Genomic DNA, 24,205 nt, shown 5'->3' on the forward strand with positions numbered 1-24,205 from the left:
CACAGTATGTAACAATTTCACGTCACTTTTCACACACTCAGCAGCTTGGGTTTGGATTGCCCTCCCTCAAAGCGACTGTGCAGAGCTTGCAGCCTTTGCTGCTTATTGTACTGACTTCTGTCAAAAGAAAACTAGAAACTCCGTTTCCAGTCCTTGAAATTCATCTAGAACCGGACTTAAAGTTCATACCCTTTAGCTCTGCTCCTGAAAAGATTCATCCAGGGGCTGAATTTCTAGTCTATGATTTTCTAAGGCAGGGATCACTCATTAAGATTTGAAGGTGTTAGGAACTTCTTAGAGAGTAGGGGTCATATTTCTTATGTGATTTTCATTATAATATTTTAGTTTGGATTTTACTTTCATTTAGACTGCCTTCTCCAATCAGCTCTGATTCTTTCATTTCCCTTCATTTCAGCATGCATCTTTACATGAGTGCACTTACAGTTAAATCTCCCCTTTCTCCAGCTTGATCTTAGTTTAATTTTACCTTCTAAATGTAAGAATCTGTGTAGAAGTCACCTGTTCACTGAGTTATGTGGTCTCATGGAGGTTGTAGTATTGCAAGACATTACAATTGAACCAACCAAAAAAGTGGCCTATTTTTAATAGCATCAGTTGTGATATAAGAATCCATACAGAGAGCAGTAAAGGGATGCAACTTGCTGGACTTCAGCTGCCAGAGCTCTCTGTCATGGTTCCTGCTATTCTAATGTTTGTATGTCTAAAGTCTAATGTGACAATTCAGCCTGAAATTTAAACTAACTGAAATGCTGAGAAATAAAGCTTTGGAGAGTTGTCAAGAACTTGCTGGGCTAAATAAGATTTATAGCAGCATGTACCACCAGCATTGCTTTTTTGTTGAGAGAAAATAAAATGCTCCTCTGCTGAAAGCTGGTTATTAATACTGAAGTTCAGCATGTATAATTTGGTCTGCCTTAAAACAGTCAAAAGAAATAGCATCTTCTCTAGATGTAAATATTAAGTGATCTGGTTTGCCAGCACACCATCTTTGTAAGTGCTCTGTAATGTAATGATAAAACACTATCTCAAATCCTCACATTTTTCATGTGCTGCAGGATCGAGAAACAAATAAGCAGGTTTCGAGGATGGTTACCTAGAAAGCCAATGAAACTGGACAAGGAGACACTGCCAGATCTGGAGGAGAACGATTGCTATACTGCTCCATTCAGTCAACAAAGGATTCATCAGTGAGTATTTTAATGTATCTTAATTATAAGATGAAACCTTTTTCTTCTGGATTCACCTTTGAAAAAATCAATTTCTTAGTTCATGTCTTTAAGATTAGTGCCTTCAAATTAGTTCTTTCACACAAAAAGAGATAGAGAATCCCGAAAGAGCATAAGGTCTGTCCACATTTCTAATAATTAAAGATTGAGCTCAAAGCTGAAAGATATTTCAATTACATCTCTAAAGTAGTCAAATGACTAATTCTTTCTTGGGTCAGAATTGCAGTTATTCTTTGTGTCTTATATATGTTATTAAAACTTATTTTTCAACATTTCTGTCTTTAGCATAATAAAAATCATCCTTGTAGCACCGATGGTCAAAATAAACTGATACTGCATTTCGTTCCCCGTCATGACTGTAGAACAAACAGAACCCTAAAGAAAGCAGATTCTGTCATTTTCTTTGGTTTTCTCTGTCTTTTACTTTCAAGGAAGGAAAGCTCTTTGCAAAATGCCAGTGTTTAGACTTACCTGTAACTTTTGTCCAAGCATACCAATGGGAGCAGTGTTGCACCAGTGTCAGCAGAGAAATCATTTGACTACTAGAAGCCTTTATTCCCTTGCAAAATGCAAAACAAAATACCCCAAGTGTCTTTCAGGGCTGATAGATTTTGGATAAATCGGGTGTCTTACAGGTAGTTAGTGTTTGTGATATGGGTAACAATTACTGACTAACCGAGAACAAAATCACAGATAGGCAGGACCGGTCAGGGTTTTAAGAAAAGACACAATGAACTACAGGCAGCTGAAAGCCTAAAAACCTGAAATATATTGTTTTATTCAGGGAGAAGCCAAGTTGATGTAATGCTCTAAATGCTTCACTTTGAATGAACAACTTTGCAGGGACAGAATTTATTATCTGCAATAGGAATGAGTAAAATAGGCCTTCTCTAACATAAGTAGTGTCTCTCCAAATACAGAAGAAAATACCATAAACAAGTGCAAATCTCCAATGACATTTTAGGAGGAGTCAGCTTCTAGCAGCAGTCACCAGCCAGGGTTATCTGTGCCCTGAATAGACCTGAGGTTCAAACCCCAAGGTCTTCCGATACCTGAGCAAACACATGGATCTGTTATTGCACCTTGCAAGTAGAGTAAATGCAAATTAGTTCATGAATAGACCAATGATAATGAAAAAAAAATGAAGAAATTGGGACATCTGCATTGATATTTTTACTATTAATTTCCCTTAAAATTACAGTACATAAGAAAGATTGAAGGAGAATTGTTATATATGAACCAGAATATTTTTTTTTCATTCTGCCTTGCTCATGTTTGTGTTGGTAAACTGGCAGGGGGTGTGTGTTACTAAGTGGTGTTTCATTAACACCCCCACCATTGTTTGGCACTTCTTTTACATCATTACGTCTTTGAGGCTCTGCTCCCCAGCAAGTCTGAGAGTTTCTGTTTTGCTTTCTGTGTAGCCTTCCTTTCCTTTGTGTGGGGACTGACAAAATGCTTGTGGAGCTTCTCTCTTTCTCCCAAAAGGTGCTGACTCTGACAGAATTCTTGTGTTCCTGTCATACTCCAGCCTGTTGGCTGTGTCTGTCTCATTCTGCTTCACTGGAGTTTTGAAATATAATGATTTGTTCAATATTAATCTAGTGAGTTGCATGCAGGATTTTTAATTGTTCCAAGAATTTCAGAACATGTCAATAAGAAGAGCATCCCAAGAAAATCTTTAGTATGTGCTTTTAATCTTTTAATCTTGCTTACTTGGGGAATGCTGGTATCAAATAATTGGAAATGTAGAATTTAAAAGAATTATTTTATTACTGTCAGTTAAGAATGAAGAAGTGAATTAAGTTGGTGTTCACTTACTTTGTACAAATTGCTGCTTATTTTATGCAAACTTCTGCTTCTTCCAAGATGTAAGTAAATATTCTAGTGAAAGACCTGTATACAATGAGACAATAGTAAAAATACTTACCTATCCCCAAATATGGAGAAAGTATGAGTACAAATTGATTTTTTTTTACTATTTATATTTATCCCAACCTGTATGAACTGATGTAGCAACTGCAGTGGCTGGCATCTTCGTTTTTCTGAGTCAGTTGTGCCAGATGAGGGTTGATCACTGAGAAAATGACGTCTCTTTCACCTCTACTCTCTAAGCACAGTAACCTTCACAAAGACAGCGCTGATAGTTGTTGGCTACTCAGAACAGAAATGCTCCAACGTTGATAAAATCCTGCCTCCATATGAGATTAAAGCTTCAGTTTTCCTTTGTCACTGATGCATTATATAAGCTTCTACTTGCTTTTTAATGAGTAAAAAAAGTTACTAATTCAATATAAAATTATTTTTTTAAAAGAAAGGAAAACAAAACTATTTGGGCTTTTATTTAGATTTCTAACCCAGACACCCAAAATACTGTTTTAAACATGTGAAGATAAATAGCTACTGAAACTTCTGGGCTGCAGAAATGAAGAATCGCCATCTACCATAATGTTATGATAATCTATCTTGCAGTTTGTCAGTGGTAAGAAAAGTCCATGCATTTTCACATTTGGTGTAGTTAAGGTTTTGCTAGAATCCTCTTACCGTACCATATTGCCATTACAATACTATTATAATGGAGGTTGTGGAATTGTCATGAACAGTTACTTATGGAGTTCACGTTGTCCTCAACAAGTACATCATCCTGTACGCTAGAATAACAGTGACAGTCTTTTCCTTGTTCTTGGGCTTTTAGATGTGCCTTTGCATCCCCTTCCACCATACAACTGTGCCAGAAGTGATTCAGACAGAACATGTACAGGACAGGGAGGGTCCCAGTGCTGCAACAATACTCAGCTGGCTGACATCAGTGGTGTTTAAGAATTTTCATCCAGCATAAGGACATTTCTTCCAGGAAGGAAAATGTTTGTAACACACTGAGTTCTTCAAGTCCTCAGAGAATAGAGAATAAATGTGAGGCTGCCAGGCTTTGTGCACACAGTCCTTAATATATAAGCTGGTAGCTGAAAAATGTCACTACTGTCTGTTTTTTATCAGAACTTATATACCGATTTTGAGTTTCAATTTTATAGTAAATAAGATAAAACTTTCTTGCAAATCTGGAGTAGTAAGTGAAAAGAAGAGATAAATTGAAAGTATATGAAGCTGTTCTTTAAGAAATAGCCGCAGGAGCCTAAAACATATGTGTGATCTTTTAATTACACTAACAAGGATTTTTCTGGCTATTGCACAAGTGTTTCTGGAGAGCAAGGTATGTACATTTGCCAGCTGAAATTGTCTGGGATTTCTGTGTTTCTTCAAGACATGCTGAACAATTGTTTAATGGCCACATATTGCATCATTCACAAATACAACAATATTGGAAGTATAAATCTCTATATACTGAGTTTTCAGATGAGATCTCCATGTCCTCACTGTAGGTTTTGTTGCATTCCATGGCTGGAAGTTGCAGAATTCTTCCTTCTTTCCTGCTTTTATATACTTCTACTTGCCTAAAATATTATTTCTTACATATTCATATGACCTTGTCTATATTTGTGCAAATACTGCAATATTGCAGTTTGGGTCTGAAATTCCTTATTTCTTCCTTTATTTGTACCATAAGACATTTTTCACCTCATCAAAGAAAGAGCAGTTTATTTGTTTGTTTGTTTTCATCTAGCCACAGTTTTCACCTCCAGGTCTCCAGTCTAATAGAGATGATGTTTTTAACATGGTCTGAGTCTGGTCTTCATTTGTGGTAGCTGCTTTTAAAAATATGGAAAGGCAGATGACTCACAATACTTACAATACAAGGTCTGGGGTGGAAAACAGACTAAAACCAGCAAGGACTGATCAGATATTTTTCAATAGGAATGAATACTTTTGAAATATTGATGTACTATGCATGCACAGTTTTAGTAGATCATATTGATGGTCTCTTTCTTTTTTTAATTTCTCTTTCCCTTTTAGATGGGAAAAGCCAGATGTGGAGAAAGGCTAGCTTTCAGAAAAAAAAAATAGATTCGTTTTACAAGGGACAGCTAACAAGAAAGAAAATGCAAGAATCACATTTGTAAGAGATGCCTGTAATGTTTGCAGCCTGGCATGAGGTTTTGTTCTAAAGGTATTATGGGATACCTCGTAGGGTATATCACAAACTTGTCAGTACAAGAAAAGACCAGAATTCATCTTACTTCCTAAGTAACAGGAAATCCCTTTTTGGAGGAAAGATTATCTGCCTCTCTGAGGCAAGATTTTTTTGGAATTGTGTGGATTACAAAATGATAATTTTCAAGATAGACTTCTGAGTAGTATCTCTCATCTGTATCCACAGCTTGGGAAAGGTTTTATTTATGTCAATGTATTTGTTCTGAAAATTATCAGTTACAAGAATGCACAGTTCACAATATGAGGAAAATGTTTTCCATCAGACATAATGATAATTAGCTATTTTTCTACCACATTTTAGTAATTTTATGTAGTGATCTGCTAGTCAGTTGGGAATAGTAATCGTTGTAATTAGCTGCAATTTCTTAGATAGATTTATAATAGCTAGGAAAATACTTTTAATTGCTGTTTAGAGATTTCAAACTTTATATCAGGAGCTATTTGCCCCCTTTTTTCTTCCAAAGGCAATAAACTTTCTGGTTTAATGTTAATCTAATATATAATTGAATAAACCATTTTAAACATTTACTCAATTAGGAGGACAAGGACAGTATCCGAGTTAATTAAACAAAAATGGGCCCGCATACCAGAAGTTAATGGAGTTATTCTCATTTGCACTATGTCCCCTTGTGGTACATGAGGATCTTGCCCTATATCTTTGTCAGATTTCCAGATGCTTAGATTGACCCTAACGAATGCCATTCCATCCAAGATAACCTATGACCATGTCCTTCTGTGCTGCTTCACCCCAAGATCATAGAATCATAGAATCATAGAATAACCAGGTTGGAAGAGACCCACCAGATCATCGAGTCCAACCATTCCTATCAAACACTAAGCCATGCCCCTTAGCACCTCGTCCACCCGTGCCTTAAACACCTCCAGGGAAGGTGACTCAACCACCTCCCTGGGTAGCCTCTGCCAGTGCCCAATGACCCTTTCTGTGAAGAATTTTTTCCTAATGTCCAGCCTAAATCTCCCCTGGTGGAGCTTGAGGCCATTCCCTCTTGTCCTGTCCCCCGTCATATGGGAGAAGAGGCCGGCACCCTCCTCTCTACAACCTCCTTTCAGGTAGTTGTAGAGAGCAATGAGGTCTCCCCTCAGCCTTCTCTTCTCCAGGCTAAACAACCCCAGCTCTCTCAGCCGCTCCTCGTAAGACCTGTCCTCCAGCCTCTTCACCAGCTTCGTTGCTCATCATGGATAGGTTAGGGAGCTGCTGCCACTGGAGGCAAAGCACAGGGCTGCATGAACACTTACTTGTTTTGAACCAGGTTGGTCATTTTTGTGTTTACATACATTTAGAGTATAATAATTACACATTTGCAAACGGCATGTTATTAACAGGGAACCACAGTTCTCCAAGATTCCTGCTTTAAAACAAATCCTTGTCCAACCAAACTTGAAAACACCCTGTAATGTTAGGGTTTTTTACATTCTCTCTGATTCTGCAAGTTTTAATTGCCTGCCAAATTGAATGAAACAGGGAATCCCTGAAGTATGCATAAAACTCATTCTTTCTAGAATGAGTATTCCTGGGTAAACCAATTTAAATTAAGAAGTGGTTTGGGTGCCAGGGTGATTTAGAAGGGAGGGCAGAGGAAGGTGGGGCAGAGATTCAGCACTTTCATTACTGTTTTACTTTAGCAGTTTTGAAGCTGTGATGTGCCAAATCTGAAACAGACAAAGTCACTAATATATTCTTCATCCCAAAGTGATCCTATTTTAGGCACATCATATTAAAAAAAAAACTCTGATAACCATTAATAAACATTTTCTTTCATACAAACAAAAAAGTCAGCTGAAGCCCTAGAAATCAGGCAAAATGAAGATAAACAGAAAGTAATAATAATGTACCCATTTTTAGACAAAGAGACTAAAAGAATGCATGGTAATACTCTCACTAAAATGCTGCAGGCTCATCTTGTTGCTTCTACTGCAGCTAATGATTTTATTTCTCTAATGTTACATGAGGTAAAAACCTGCAATTCTCTCAGCCAACAACAGCTACCTCCCACCAGTGGTTTCCCTGGGAGTGCAGAGGGTTGAGCATTTTTCATTCACTAAAGAATACACTTCACATACAGAGGTGACTGCTTAAGACAACATCTGTACTTTTAGTTTGCACTGCTTCCAGCAACAGACATTTGCTTGGGACATATCTTTTTGTATGATGAGTGTCGGACATCGAAAATGTCAGTGTCGGGGGATCCTGTGGAACAAAGATGCACATTGAGATGTGCATGCACACATCCTCACTTTGTAGTTTTGTAACTGGACCATGAGTGTTCAGGTTGCAGCTTGTATGTCTTACCAGTAGAGCAGAAAATAGCCTTTTCTTGCCTTTTGCTTTTCAAAAAGGAATTGAAAAGTGAAACAATTTTCTTTCAAATGGGTGTTAGACAAAGATTCAAGAGCTAAATTTACCACTAAAGGGTTTGTATAACCTGCAGAATTACCAAAGAGAATGAATGAACAGGAATTCATTGGCAGTTTGTGGCTGAATTTGCATTAATTTGAGAGCCTTCTTTAGACAACAGTTTTGCTGTGCTTTGTTGTCCATGGAAAGACAGCTTGAAATCTCCATTTCAGAGTCTAGTTAAGAAAGATACAGATATAATTTCAAAGCAATTAACCTTCACTGACTCTTCATGGCATTTACAGTATGAATATAAGAGCAATATTTCCACAGTGACATTTTTAAAGGGACTTTAATTAAGGATCAGCTCAGGAACCTTTCCTGCTAGAAGTGCTCTCATTATCTTCATTGGGATTTTCCTTTTGAGTAAGAACAGCTCACACAAATAAGACTTACAAGTCCAATCTAATGGTCATAACTGTCGTGGAATAAATCACTGCCTTTATTATCTACTAAAACATTAACTTCACAGGTAATAAAAGTAATAGTGTATTAATCCTTACTTATTTTTTTATCTTACAAATGAGGTGACAAAGTGATCAAAACCTTCAACTGAACTGTCTCCTAAGATACGCCCTGAACCCTTACTGAGCCTGAAAACAAGCTGTATTGCTGTTATGAATATTCAAGCCTCAAATCCTAACAAGGGCAGCAGAAACAGAACAGCTGAGGAAAGTGTTCCATCTGAAAGCAATAAACGTTAAAAAGCTCTCTAGAAACTCTCTGCCTTGTGCAGTTTATAGCTCAGTAATGTCTGATGAATGTTTATCTACACCTACTTTGGAAATGTCTTCATCTCTGGTCTCTCTGAACTGAAATTTGAAGGGTGAGATTCTCACTAGAGTGAGAAAGTCTTTCTCCTCTGAATTCCTTACTGGATGCGTAGACCACCTTGATAACTATTTTGTGATTTACTGCTCACATTCAGAAAGAAGACAACATGAGCAGAAAATCTTTGCATGTACAAATTCCCATAAAGTGTGTGAGAGAAGGGTGGTGATAGAGAGGGATAAATCCTGCACTGAACTGCATGATTCCTACCTGACTAGAGCAACTCCTGTGATTCTGGAGATAAACAGAAACCTCCTTGGCATCGTCCCAATTTATTTCAACATCTAACCAGGATGTAACATATAGGTACAACTACTTTGGATGTTCTCAACCTTTCAATGCCTCCCACTTTTGCCTGCCTGTTTTTCATTCCTATGCCAGAGATCCCTACCCCTTTGCTTATGGTGATACCGCTCATTCTGGGGCTACTCTACAATTTCACAGAAATGATCTGACTATTGGAATTAAACAAAGGAAAGAAAAAAGTGATGTTTGTGTTCAAAAATATGTGAGGATTATTTGCCTTATTATTTTTGCCTCAGTCTTCACTGACAACCGCTCTCCTCACCCCTCATTGGTCAGTGGACAACAAGAAGGGGACCAGGGGGTTAAACCCTCTCCCACTGTAGGGAAAGATCAGGTTCATGACCACCTGAGGAACCTGAACATGTGTAAGTCTATGGGATCTGATGAGATGCATCCCAAAGTCCTGAGGGAATTGGCTGATGAGGTGGCCAAGCCACACACTATGATATTTGATAAGTCATGGCTATCGGGAGAAGTCCCTGGTGACTCGAAGAAGGATAACATTGTGCCCATTTTTCAAAAAGGTAGAAAAGATGACCCTGGGAACTACCAACCTGTCAGCCTCACCTCTGTGCCTGGAAGGATCGTGGAACAGATCCTCCTAGAAGCTGTGCTAAAGCACATGGAGGACAGGGAGGTGATTCAAGACAGCCAGTGGAGTTTCACCAAGGGCAAGTCTGGCCTGACCAGCCTAGTGGCTTTCTGTGATGGGGTAACCGTATCACTGGGTATGCGAAAAGAAATGGATGTAATCTCTCTGGACTTCTGTAAAGCCTTTGACACAGCCCCCCACAACATCCTTCTCTCTAAATTGGAGAGATAGATTTGGTGGGTGGACTGTTCGGTGGATAAGTAATTGGTTGGATGGTCACATTCAGAGAGTAGTAGCCAGCGGCTCAATGTCCAGATGCAGATCCATGACTAGTGGTGTCCCTCAGGGGTCTGTACTGGGACCAGTGCTGTTTAATATCTTTATCAATGATATAGACAGCGAGATTGAGTGCACCCTCAGCAAGTCTGTAGATGACACCAAGCTGAGTGATGCAGGTGCCACACCAGAAAGACGAGACGTCACCCAGAGGGACCTGAATAAGCTGGAGAAATGAGCCTGTGAGACCCTTATGAGGTTCAACAAGGCCAAGGTCCTACACCTGGGTTGGGGCAATTCCCAATTTCAATACACTATGGGGGTGATATGACTGAGAGCTGCCCTGCAGAGAAGGATGTGAGGGTGCTGGTTGATGAGAAACTCAACATGAGCTGGCAACATGCGCTCACAGCCCAGAAGGCTGAGAAAGGTTATTCTCCCCCTCTACTCCACTCTTGTGAAACCCCAGCTGGAGTACTGTATCCAGTTGTGGAATCCCCAACAGAAGAAGGATATGGAACAGTTAGAACAGGTCCAGAAGAGAACTGCAAAGATGATCAGAGGGCTGGAGCATCTCTGCTATGAGGACAGGCTGAGAGATTGCGGTTGTTCAGTCTGGAGAAGAGAAAGCTCTGGGAAGACCTTATTCTGATTCTGTTCAGCTGAGTCCTACAAAAACTCATAGCTAAGTCAGAATGAAAGCTACTGTGCTGTTTTGATTTCATAAGGTATCTTCACAAGTTCTTTAACGTTCAGTGCTCCCTGGAAGGTGAGAACTTGGAGAGGAAACTCAGGCGTTAAAAGAAAATGAAACAAAGTGGGAAAAATGCTAACTGATCATTTCTGGCTTACTACTGTCCTTTAATCTGTTATTGATGTTGCTAAAATGGCCTGATGCAGAACTCCAGCTTCAGGTGGAAATAATGTTCTTTCTGCTTTAGAGTTTAGGTTGTTTTTTGATCTAATTTCCCTAAGAATTAAAATTTCTATGATGATGTTTCTTCCTTTCTGTCAAAATCCTTCTAATACTTATTATTTCGCATACTGATTACTTTCGACTAAATTTGGTATACGTGTAGCTGTCCAAAAGATCAAGGCAGTGTTATTTACTTTGTGAGTATCAGCAGCTTGAAATGGAATAGTGGCCCAAAATTGTACCAGTACAGAAAAGGCAATGGACAGTGCACATGAGTTGTATATGCTGTTTGGCAGCAGTGCAATGGTAAATTAACATGCAGGGTGGTCAGCTAACGCATAAAACAAATTCCTTTCAATAGGTATTGCAGGGCATATGAAGGACTTTGGGAATAGTAGGGATATGGGAGGAATCCAGAAGTAGAGTACTGAGGAGATTATGGACACACAAATTACCTGTGAGTATCATGGGTGGAGTGGGAAAGGCGATATGAGATAGTAACCTCTAGAAAACCAGGTTTCATTACTTATGGTACTATTGGAGAAACTTATCTTTTATACCTTTATTTTGGGATTTTTTTTTTGATATCTGCCTTTGAAGCTGAACATAGGGAGCTTATAAATTGTCTTGCGTGGAAAATTAAGCAGAGAACTTTGATGGAAAAGAGCGAGCTTATAGAGTCCCCGAAGTCCAGAAGCTGGACTTCTTGCCTGTTTTTCCAAGTGACTGTGGAGGTGCAAAGCCATGTATGATTTCCCATGAATAAAGATTCATTCTGAAAAAGCAGCTTTTCATTTGGCAAAAATTACCTGAAGGGAAAACTAAGCAGTGGAGTTCTACTAAATCCAGATTTGTCTAGTGTGTAGTCCTACAGGCTGGTCTCTCTGTTATTTTACCATTTTACTTATCAGTTTATTCAATTAATTAGTTCTTCACCAACATAAAGGAGGAAAACAATCTTACCTCCTATCTAAAGTATTTTTGAAAATACAAACCTTTCTATTCAGTCAGTTGCTAAGGACTACATCTTTTAAAATATTTAGTTTCCTCAATATATGCACAGGATTACTTAATCAGGAACTCCACCTACTTATGTGCTTACTTAACTGTCTAAATGACTTTCACAGGCTATCCTGAAGCCCTACACACCTCAAGCAACTGTAAGAATTCTTTAGCAGTATTTAACTGACAAGATGAAACAGTATCTCTAAACGCATAATTTTTTTGCATTTTTCCACTGGTAATGACGATATGCCAAAATATCTTGTTTTACTAAAGTATGTATATTTGGATTAAGAAATCTATGCAAAATATGTAATGCCAGCCAATCTAATCAATGAAATTAATTTTGTGGCTTTCTTTTTTTTTCCTGGACTCATTGTGTCTAAATTCTAGAATCTGCATTCATATATAATTCCACAAATGCCTTCTGAAAGCTAATTTTTCTACTCTGTTTTAGCTTCCAGGACAAAACATAGAAGTATATTGTGTTTTCCGTTTCTAACATAGTATTTGATTTTCATTTAGAGCAGTTTACCAAGTAAATGTTTTCATCAAGACTCTAAATAGTAAAGCAAAATAAAGAAGTGTGAAATAGAAATCAAATGTGAATTTCTACAGCTGCATTTACAACTCTTATGCTTTTGTAAATTTTTGTGCAAGTTTATTGTAGTTTTCTGTAAAGTATCTAAAAGTGATGCTTATCATAATAAATGTTTCAATATCTTTGATCTTTCTTCAAACTTCTCCATGTAATTCTTTGTTACTGACAGCATCTCATCTGGTGAATCATCTCACTTAATCTAGTGTCCTTTAATCTTCTTGGCACTTGCACACATACTGTGGATTTTTAGAGTGCTAAAGAAAATAATGGAACTCAATATCTGCTTTAAACATGCCACTATATATTTCTGAGATGCCATTTGTTTGTATTTTTATATAGCTTCATCATACACAACAAAGATACTTTCTTCAATAATGCTACAAGAAGTAGAATTGTACACCATATCTTACAAAGAGTGAAATATGAAGAAGGGAAAAACAAAATTGGTAAGTGCTGAGCAATGTGCTCTTAAACATGTGTGCTAAGTCCCACAAAAAAAAAATAATAATAAAGTGCAAAAGACAAGAAGTCTGGCTATGTCTGTAACAGACTCTTTTATTTCCTCTTTAATCACCTCAGTTTTGATCTGTTTACATCTCGCCTATTGCTGTTGTAGGGGCTTTGCCTGGAAGACCATATCATTTCACTGTAATATCAGGCTGCTTTCACAGGCACATATGTCACCACATGGGATTTATCCCCTCAGCAAGGAGACTGACTTAAGGAAGAAATATATACAGATTAGGTACACTGGAGAGGCAAATAGACTCATGCAGGAAATCTTTTACTCCTCCATAAAGGAGTATTTGGAAGGATGGCAATATGCTGTGCATCTCAGGATACAGGGTTTCTCCCTGGATACCTGTCCATCCCTAAGGGAGATGGAAGGTCCTATATCTCAGTGGCTGCTGCAAGAAAGCTCACCAATGATGTCCTCAGTGCAAAGGATGCCATGCATAACTATGGCATCACATTCAGGTAGTGGATGGAGTGGACCTTCGGAGTGGCACTTAGGAGGATCCAGGAGAGCAGGCAGTGACAGAGGAGGGCTGGGGTACAAAACAGTGGCCCTCTTCTGTCTTGTGATGCAGAGCGCAAACTGCTTGTCCTCCTCTCGATACGTACCACAGAGAGCCTGGGGCATCACAAGCAGAGAGTCAATCACCATAAAACTCTGCAGCTTACTTCATTTCCCTGCTGTTTGATCTCTGTCCTTCCTGAAGAAGTAGAGAAGCATCCCAGAACTTCCCTTGTTTCTTCCTCAGCTCCTGCCATAAGGGAAGCAATAGCTTCATACAATGACAGGGAGAGAAGAAAGCAAAGAATTCACGTGGTGCTTGCTGCCTTTGCACTTAAAACATGCACGTGCTGCCTCAAGATCCCAACTTCCCTCACATATCTACTTGTGTTCTACCACTCTTGCATTGATCACTGGGCAGAGCAAAGACTGGCTTGGCTGTACAGGTTTTCCTTTTCTGCCAGAGACTTTGGAAGAAAGCATATTCTGCCAAGCAGATACTAACATGATCACTGGAAGTGCTACTTACACTGAATTAATACTTATTGCTGTATTCTCGCTGCTGTCATTCCCCTGTGAACTAGGAAAGGAATCAGAATTCTTTGCCTCTTGGTGTTCAAATCCCTTCAGGTTTTTAGAAATTTTCATCTCCCAAGAAATATAGCCTTTCACCTAAATAGCTTCCTTAGACCCTACTTTGTGGGGTCAAACTTCAGTCTTGATGTGAGCTCCCTGATTTCACTGAAGTTATGCTAAGTATGTATTTTGCAAATGAATCTTTTAGCCTCTAGCATAATAATTGATACATTATGATTAATATTTGAACAGTTCTTTGCTTTTATTATATCTTAGTTCATCAAAAACCATAAAAGATTAATTTTTCTGCGTGTATCTTTTACTGTCAATGGGTTTCAAGCTTCATTTAGCCGACTTATGAAAATATGTATTTTGCCTTTTACGTGCATTTTTTTCTGATCCTATTGGTAAATAATTGGATATTTTTTATTTTTAGGTCTGAATCGATTGCTCAGTAATGGCTCCTATGAAGCTGCATTTCCTCTTCATGAGGTATTTTTCTCAGTTTCTGTTTTCTTTTTTAACATATTTCCCACAAAATGAATTCTTAATTGTGTAATCATTTATTCTGTATCTTATTAATAGTGTGACTGACTCCCATTTGCATTCTGCATCTGCCTCTGACATATCTCCCACTTAGTAACGTTTTTTTTCTTGGAAAAAATGTGGTTTTTTTCTTGCAAGAGGAGCTAAGTAGGGACATTTGTTCTGGATCCATTCTGTGAAAAGTATCTGGGTTTCATAAATCAGTATATTTTCAGAAGGTCAGATATTATGCTGCAGTTTTCTCTTTGAGATTCTATAATTTATAGCCTTTGACCTGAACACCATTTATCATAAATTACTTAGGAAGAACAATCTCAAATCTTACTAAAGTCAGAGGAAATTGTCCTTTTAATGTCATATTTAGATTTTGATGTACAAGTATGGAGTTTACATGAATTGTATTATCCATACCAATAGTGAGAGGGATTTCTTAGATATTATTTTTGCTGCTGTTGTTCGTTAATATTAAAATTTGTATTTTAGGGAAGTTACAGAAGTAAAAATTCAATAAGAACACATGGGGCAGAAAACCACAGACACTTGCTCTATGAGTGCTGGGCTTCCTGGGGAGTGTGGTATAAATACCAGCCACTGGACCTCGTGAGGTAAGACTTTCCTGCTTTTTGTATGTCACATCATATGCGCTTTGAGCATAATTTATGTCTCTTCTGACAAAACCACAAAAACCTCAGTTATTCATGTGGTTTTAAAAACTGATTCTGAGGTCATGGGAATCCATTTCATTCACTGGTGTGACAACATTCCAGGAAGTATCTGCAGTGGAGCTTGTAGAAAGAGCTAAAAATGAAGGGAGTTTCCTTATAGAGTTTCCTGACAGCAAAACTTCTAACAAAGGGTTTGCAGAACATTTCAGAGAGACAAAAAGGAAGAGAGGAAACTGTGGAGTCTGAGTAGACTTGGTTGCATGTCTATCCACTGGAGGAGTCATTCTTCCTCCTCAGAGCATGGCTTTGGTGACAACCAGGTTCTCATTGACTAGATCTTTTTTTCCAGAAAAGCAACCATGGAAGGAACCCTGGATGAGTTTTAGTGATTCTTACAAATGGCATAGAAGAGAGTTAACAGTCATTGAGTCTGTTTATGTGTTCAGCAGCACCAGACGTAGATGGGTAGAAGTCTCTCGTGTACTGCCTCCCTCAGCCCAGCCGCATCACTGTCACCTGAATTTGTATTCATCTTGGAAGTAGCATGTGAAAAAAAAGACTAAGAAAACTGAGACATGACTCAGTATTCTTATAGCCCTTTAAAATAATGTTTTCAAATAGGCTTGCATGTGCTAATAAAGGATTACGTATATTTTGTGCATATAGAGCCAGAGCCTTTACTGATTACATTGACAGAACTATTATTCGGCATTAATGTTTATTTTTCTACTTGAAGAGAGGAATATGAAGGTACAAGGGCCTATTAATAGTCCTAACGTGTGTTGGGATCAGTGAAGATGTTGATATATTAGCCATTAGGAAGAGTCATACAGAGCATGCAATTGGACCAACACATTAATTTCCCCTTTTATAAGTGATATAAACTTTTGCTTTTATTGTTTCTCAAAATAGTTGCCAGATAAAAAGACTTGTAGAGGGTGGCCCTGGAGACAGACAGTGTTATTGATTAAGGCCATATAAAACATATGTGTTTCATAAAACAGGAGGTGTTTAGTTTCCGTGGAAATAAAGTTCACAGAGAAACACAATAAAAGAATTCTACTGAGTTATTTAATTTTTAAATATGATTTAGAAAACAAAGTAATGTATTTGTACTTCATGATATAATCCTGAAATCTTATTTCTTTTTAGTATACTAGCCTAGAAAGAATTATGAAATTTTTCTTAAATTACACTACGGAAATTGCTGATTTACTGAGAAGCTGACAGTTATATTAAAGCTTTTTTAATTTTTAATTTCCCAGAATAAAATAAGATATTAATGTCACAGTATGAACAATTTACCTCTATAGTGTTTTTTAATCATTTATTCATGGTGGTCAAGGCTACTCTTCTTCATCAATGTTTGTTGTTTGTGAAAGCACTGTTGAGCCAATATCTGGGGTTTGGTTTATTAATATGGACTCTCAGGTGTCTGGGAAGTTTTTTAAGGATGAGAATAAATGGTATCAGAATGAGTAAGGCTAGACACTTGATTGTTCTGGACCTTGGTAGCAACCTTCTTTGTATTCTGTGTTTGATATCTAAGATTTTGTAAGATGATTTAGCTTTTTATCAGACAGTGAAATCCATAGATTTTTCTGTAGCCGGTCTACATAGGAAAAAAAAGACCAATCAAAATATTAAACACCCAGCTGAAGTCAAGGGTGCGCTGTGGTGGTTCAGAGTTGGTGTTTCCCGGAAGAGAAGGGGAGTAGGGAAAGCTGTGAGGATCCCTAAGTATTTGAAGCAGCATGAGTCTCTGTAGCCACTGAGTTCCACAGGGTTCAAAGCTGCAGCCCCAGCCTGCTGTATGCTGCCTGGAGCACACCCCTGGCTGCAATGAATTCACTGAAGGAGAGGTGACAGAAAATGAGAGGGAATGCCTTTTTCCTCTCACTTTACAGATGCTAGATCCCCTGCATTTCCTTCGTTCCTGCCAAATCTGTCTTGTCTACTGCCATTCTCAGCAGCCCATGTGTCTAGTGAGCTGGAGATCTTTCCTTGAAGAGCTGACAGCACCAGCAAGACCTATTGTTCATTTCACTCAGAAGTATCTCAGCATGCATACTTTAAACAGGAGCTTTTATAGTACGACCTTTTTAATTTCTTCCACATACTGACAGCTATGTGGGGTGTGCTTGAAGGGAGTTTTGTTGCCAACTGTACAAAGGAGTGGATGGATGTTAATTCTTCCACAGATATCCAGCCAGAATTTACTGTTGCTAGCTGACATTCCCCTTTCTTATATGCTTTAGAAACACTAAAGAGTAAATTAGATGTAGCTAATATACTTATATCGCATTTATAGATATGATATTTCGATCTTAAGTTGCCACAGTGGTAAGTGAAATTATTCATACTTTGGTTGGTTTTGTTTTTATCCTTAGCTGTTAAAGTGAAGCCATACCTCTCCAGTGCTGTCAATTTGGTGCCTCCCAGATTTTATTTAAGCTCAACAGCTGGCTGTTAGGGAGATACTAGTTACTGGAAACAAATGAGAAAAAGTCATTTGAGGGGATTTGCACGACTCTGCTTTCACTCCGCATTGAAACGTGGCAGTATTAAGATGCAGTCTTGGTACAATTGCAAAGGCACTGCTATTAATCAACAGATGTGGTGCCATGATTTTAATTACATTTTTGTTGGACTTCAATATCCATAGTTGCTTTTCAAGAATAATTTAAGATCCTTACAGTTGTTGGCGATGGGAAAGAGGCAGGGCTTTCTATATTTATAGACTCTGGAATGACAAAAATCTGTAGAAAAGGCGATTCCTGGGGGGGTTGGATCACCTCCTTCACAATTCTGTGCATAGCTTCTTTCCTCTAGATTGTGCACAAATTGATCCTGCTGCTGCTTGCACATGTGATTTACAGGACAAAAAGAGAGGAAGAAAATTATATTGATAAAATGATTATAAAGCTACCTAAATCAACCTGAAAGCAAAAGTAATGCCTGAGTTACTCACATTTTCATCCATGTTTACATGAAATGATTTGATTGCAAGCTGACAGCTCCCTTTCAATGTCCTGTCAAGCCTTTACCCCAACCCTATTGCTTCTGATATAAAGAGCTTCAGCAACCTGGTCTGGTGGGAGATGTCCCCACCCATGTCTGTAGGGTTGGAACTGGGTGATCTTTAGGAACTGGGTGATCTTTAAAGTCCCTTCCAACCCAAACCATGCTATGATTCTATGTGTCCAAAATACCTGTTGAAAATATCTAGCTCCCTCACAACTTGTTTCTGTGATGCAAAAAGCTCTGTGTAGGATTTCATTATGACCTGCAAAATGATTAATGAAGATGAATATTTCTTGGCTTGAGTCCAAACCTGTCTATATTCTAGCTCTGTGGCTTTCTTATAAACATACTGAAACCAAAAAATGAAGGCCATTAAACACAGGGAACTCCAATATCACATTTTATGAGTCTGAAATCAGACTTCATAGTTCAATACTTTTCAGAAATGTGCCTTATTGATAAATTCTGAGATCGAAATCTTTTCCCAGATAAGTCAAGGATATTTCTACTGTTGAAATGGGGTGAGGGGAAGGACAGTTCACCATTAGGAAGCTGATATTGGTGGGCATATATTGGAGGAAGTATACATGCTCGTATAAACCTGCGATTATTTTTTATTATTTTAATGGTGCAACATGTATAAGGATAGGAGAAAAGAATTATTGTATGAGGAGCTTGAGAGGGTTATGTCTCTGCTTTTTAGGGTAGCTGTGGAGGAAATTTTCTGTGGCAGAACCACAGAAAGTACAAAACATTTTTTTCTCTTCTTATTAACCCTCTGAAATACTGGATGGTAATAATTTAGCAAAGTTAATAAAAATGCAAATGTCATCGAAGCTGGAAAATTTCAAACAGTCTTTCAACAAGTAGCATGATAATAGGTGAAATTTAGGTGTAAGTAATGCACAGTGATTCACCCTTAAAAAAAAAAATCCCTGGAATTCTTTATGTACCTCACTGACTTCTAGGTAAAGTGCCAGCATGCAGGTAAGAGAACAGTCATGAGAGTTATATATATACATATGAGAACTATATGAAATTTCTGTTCTACATACAGTGCCAGAGAAGAAAGCAAGAGCTTGTTCCCTGTATTTGATGCAACTTGAAGGGAGAGAATGGCAAAAATATCTCTAAACCGTTTTCATCTCCTGAGGATGTTGAGGATTCAGGCTAACCCAATTATGGACTGGAATAAATGCAGAATTTCTTTGAATATGGAACCTAAGAAAGTCTCCAAAGCCCTTGTTATTGTCATAGTTCATTTCTACAGTACTAAACCTAAGTGGTATCTGAGCAGGGACATACAGAAATAGTATGCTAACTATGGGGTCAAAAGAAATGAAATATTAACTTGACGCTGGTGTAAATTGCAGTAGTATAGCCTGTAGAATACCAGCTGTGAAGCAAAGTGTGGCAGTGGAAGATCGAGGTTGTTTGTCCACATTTAAATCAATAAATATAAAAGTAATGTCAACAGCAAACATTTCTTTTTAAAACCAGACTCACAAATGGCCTTGGATGTCTTTTCCTTTCATTGCAGAGGTTTAGGTTGCTCCCCATCATGTCCATTCTTCTTTTTGCACATTCTGAACCTTGCTTGGATCTTCATCTAGGGTGAAGCAGTTTCCTTGATGAAGAGATCAAAAGAGTACTGTCGTTAGCATTGTTAGATGGAATGGTTCAACAGGATAGGGGATGAAGTTTGCCATGAATGTTTATCAGCAGAGGGGTAGAACAAGAAAGGATTCATGCTTGAAAGTAGAGAATGAAATAAAAAAAATAAATTTTGATGAATGTTAGGCCTACTTCACTACTTGGAAGTATTTATGCGGAGAGAATAGGTCCATAAATATTCAGTGGAATGCAAGCTCAAAACATGAGCTTTCTGTTTCAGCAGACACAGCTTGACATCCTTGATGTCAGGTAAATAATTAGGCCAAGGGTCACTAACACTTAAGTCAGGGCTCAAAAAGCAGTTTTCAGTTGTCTTATTACAACCAGACCTACTACCCTTGTCAGAACTAAGGATGTTGTCATTAGCTTACCACCTCTTTAGCCTGTAAGTTTGAGTCTCTGTTGAATGACAGAAAAACAAAACCAACACGACAATATTTGGCTTCTTATCCAGTGCTGGTAAACTTAAATGATAATAATCAGTGTAGGTCACTGTCACTTAGCAGAGCATGAGCTCAGCCCAGGCAGATATTGCTCACACTGGAAATTCTTGACATTCGTTGGAAAAAATAATGTTTCTGTGCATTCCAAACCTAGTGTTTCTTTCTCTTCTCCACTGCTTCCAGCCCTAGAGCCTATCATGGGTCTTCTTCTCTTCCCTGTAAAAATTTGACCAAAGATGTTTTCTGGTTGCACAAAGAGCCTACAGTGCTGGCTCACTGCATTTTTTGTCCCTGGACAGATCAGAAGTTTCATCATTAACATAAAAGTAGAGTTTCAGCAGCAGCTATTCTCAAATTTACTTCATATGCAAGTTTAAGTTGTCTGTAAAGTCTCTGAAGTACAAGAATATCATCTTGCCTCATTCTTTAAAACTAATCATGCAAATAGTCTCCTAAAATCTTCATTGTAATCATGATAATTTTGGAATGATTTGTAAAGCATCCTAATCTGATCATCAGCCTACTGTGCACAAGACCATCAAACACAGCAAAAGGCGTTCAGCCTGCTCTTGTGATGATGTGTTCAGCAGTTTTTTTGTGTGCTAGATGTATTCTTTAACACATAAAAAAAAGGTTTGGTTGTGTTTGGGAAGAGTAAAAATGCTAATGAATATATAGTAAATAGGAGGTTCCTGGTCAGTTTGCTGATAGCTTTCAAGCAGTATAGCTAACAAATTAGATTAATTCAGACTACTTTCCTCAAATCCATGCAAGATGATACATAAAAATATTTATTACAACTCACTTGCACTTTACTTTCCACTTGTGGTAGAATCGTGTAACCAGTTTTCCAGGAAATGACTTAAGAAAAGAAATAAGCAAATGAAAATGAACTGGATTGGAGATTACTAGTTAATCAAATCCTTAGAAATAATTCAGACCTAAGTAAATTTTTCTGTTATATCAGTTTTAGGGATGAAACTGATTTCAGTGTAATTATTTGGGAAGTACAGTTAAACAGCCAAAAGGCCAAGAAAGCCATCAGCTTCCAAGACACAAATAACTATTTTTTAAAAAATTAACTCACTGGTTCCTGTCTGAGGTCTCCACTCATTTCACTGTAAACTGTGATTAACACATGTTTAAATTCATTCTTTAAGTTCATTTATGAGGCAAGTCCCCGAGTGTGGATTTAAAAACTCAGTTGTAGACTTCTATTTTTTCAGGAAATTCTGAATGCCCTTTAATCTACTCTTCAGATATGGTAGAAATATATTTTGGAGTTTTTTCTGTAAACAAGCAAGATTAAACAGATTTATTCTAATTAGCAGGTAATTTTGCTGTGTTGTGTTTTAAAACAGACGATACTTTGGTGAGAAAATTGGACTGTACTTTGCATGGTTAGGCTGGTACACAGGGATGCTCTTCCCAGCTGCCTTCATTGGATTGTTTGTCTTTTTGTATGGAGTCACCACTCTGAACCACTGCCAAGTCAGGTAATGTGGGCATTTTTATAAGGGAATTATCTGTGGGTTATTATGATTAATTTAAGGGATGTTTATGGGAATTATTAGTTATTCAATTTTGAACTGTTGGATAAATACTCGGGATAAAAACGACTTTCGGTTCTTGTAAGGTACATGCTATCAAGCTTCCTTTGTTTTGTGAATTGCAATGGGAGGCAACGTTTCTTGCCTAGCTCCAGTTACGGATGGTGCTAGCCGCTCAGAATGAAGTAAGAAAGCATAAGGTTCCTTCGTTACTGCTGTTACAGGCCAGCAGAAGAGTGGGGAATTTTCATTGTCTTCAAGGCCCCAGGGTCCACCACAGGGAGGCATTCTTCAGATGAAGAACTCCCTGGACCTTCTGCTGAGTGCTGTATCTCTGCACTCTTGCACAGTGAAAACAATGCTTTAGAGAAGTCACAAGAATAAGTCAATCAACTTTTTCTGCAATCATCCTCCCCTACATCCTACCAAAGGTCACTTCTGAGAAGCTGGAAATGGTAAAGATCTACTGCTAGGCTGGCCCTGAAGAACCATCCTCTGCAGTTATGATTGTAAACTCTAAAGTCTTAGATAGTCAACAAATATTAATTATACACTTGCAGTTACGAATGTCTTGGCTTCATTTACAGAACCAGTATTGTTCAATACATAACTGACTATTGGTGAAACTTATCAATCCATTTTAAATACTGATCGTTATGCATTAAACTATTAACATTTATCTTTTCTATTTTTTTCAGTAAAGAAGTCTGCCAAGCTACAGATATCATAATGTGTCCTATATGTGATAAATACTGTCCCTTCATGAGGCTGTCAGATAGCTGTGTTTATGCCAAGGTATATTTTAAACTGTGCAAACAGAGATGCTTTACTGGTAAAAGTATTCCTTTTGCCTTTTGTATTTGTTCTTTGTGAACTTGGTTAGGTAAAATCTTCAAAGGACAGGTCAAGTTCAGCCAATTATTAACAGCCATTGTCTTTTACCAGGACTAACTTTGACTCGTAAAATACCTGAATGCAATTTGCACTTAGAGATTCAGCAGTCCCAGAGGTCATGTCCTAGATGTGTGTGCTGTGGTGTCCTTGGCATCAACCTTTATCTTATGATCTATCCTTTGTACGTGGCTCCATAAAATGAATGCTTTGAGCCTGAAATGATGCTGACATTTGGTGTTAGCAGGGGTCAATCCCAAGCCAGGCGGGAAAATAATCCTATTGACCAACAGGTGCATTTCACATGTTAAGGTAAGGATCCTTAGGATCGTCAGGCCAGCGGCACGCATGATGAAGATAATTTTTTTAAGTGAAACTAGAAAATAAAGCCTTATGATAAATTTATCATGCTATTAATATTTCCTTCAGGTAACCCACCTTTTCGACAATGGAGCTACTGTCTTTTTTGCTGTTTTCATGGCAGTGTGGGGTGAGTTTTTGTTTTGATGTAAGAAATTATGCAATTTTTTTTCTAAAGCTTGTGATGCAACATAGGCCTCTTATTTCCAGCACACTTTTTTCAGACGCTGAAAAAAGCAATATAGGCAAAAGGAAGATGAAAGTGGTTGAAATCCACATGGATTATGTTATAATAATTTAAATTTTAAAAACACATGAATATGGTATGTAGTGTCTATGTAGATAGTTATATATGGGGAACGGGGGTTGTAAGTGTTCTTCAATCCATTGGCACTGAGGCCTTTTCTCTGTTACTGGTCAGGACTTCCCTAAGCTTAGGACAGCTCAGTTTAGTTTCTGCACTAAAATGAATTAATGTATTGTTTTCCCCTTTTTTTTGCAGACAGGCAGTAAATATTAAATACACATAACCTGGTTGCAATTAAAGGAACACTCTGATGGAATAAATGTAAGACTTAGTTGAATGATATGAGAGTGGTCTAACTGTTGCCCTGGAGGCTGAATTTTGCCCATAGGACAGTTCTATTTCTGTCTCAACTGTTTTTGCTACTGTGGTCTTCTAGGCAGAATTGAAAGCAAGAGGGGACAATACTTTCTGGCAGCACAAAAATTGTTTCAAAAATGTCCTAGGCATGCTCAGGTTCTTAGCTGCTACCATGCTGTTCTGAGAGAAGGTTAACACCTTTAGAAAATGGCTCAGTGAGGTGCCTCAAAAATGGCATCCATCTCACAGCTTTGGCTGCTTGAGCTACCCCGATTTAGCCATTGTTCTCCAGTTCCTACTCGCACATCTCCAGTTGCTTTGGAAAGGTGTCCAAGTAGTTCTCGTATCTCCAATTTAAACTGTAGATCATTTTACTGACCCACAAGAGATGTGCAGGAACCAACATCAGAGCCACCAGGACAATACAGAATACCCTACTGGTCTGTTTCAGCTCCTTCCTCCTAAGTTATGGGTTTTTTCTAAGTTAACTCAATTAGGCCATATACCAGTGCAGCCTATTCATGCCACTTCATGTAAATGACTGGTATTAAAATATC

The 24,205-nt window shown here is 38.0% G+C and overlaps 1 protein-coding gene across 8 annotated transcripts in view; it reads left to right on the top strand.

Annotated features, from left to right (window-relative positions):
* The window catches only part of ANO4 (anoctamin 4), a 212,602-nt gene that overhangs the window by 143,681 nt on the left and 44,716 nt on the right, over window positions 1-24,205 (top strand). For all 8 annotated transcript variants that reach the window (XM_069857110.1, XM_069857086.1, XM_069857078.1 and 5 more), the window contains 7 exons: window positions 1,077-1,208; window positions 12,637-12,743; window positions 14,328-14,383; window positions 14,921-15,042; window positions 21,605-21,739; window positions 22,492-22,588; window positions 23,114-23,174. In XM_069857110.1, coding sequence (XP_069713211.1) covers window positions 1,077-1,208; window positions 12,637-12,743; window positions 14,328-14,383; window positions 14,921-15,042; window positions 21,605-21,739; window positions 22,492-22,588; window positions 23,114-23,174 — 710 coding nt within the window. The remainder of the gene's footprint in view (window positions 1-1,076; window positions 1,209-12,636; window positions 12,744-14,327; window positions 14,384-14,920; window positions 15,043-21,604; window positions 21,740-22,491; window positions 22,589-23,113; window positions 23,175-24,205) is intronic.

The sequence above is a fragment of the Phaenicophaeus curvirostris genome, chromosome 1 (genome assembly GCF_032191515.1).
Source record: "Phaenicophaeus curvirostris isolate KB17595 chromosome 1, BPBGC_Pcur_1.0, whole genome shotgun sequence".
NCBI classification, from domain to species: domain Eukaryota; kingdom Metazoa; phylum Chordata; class Aves; order Cuculiformes; family Cuculidae; genus Phaenicophaeus; species Phaenicophaeus curvirostris.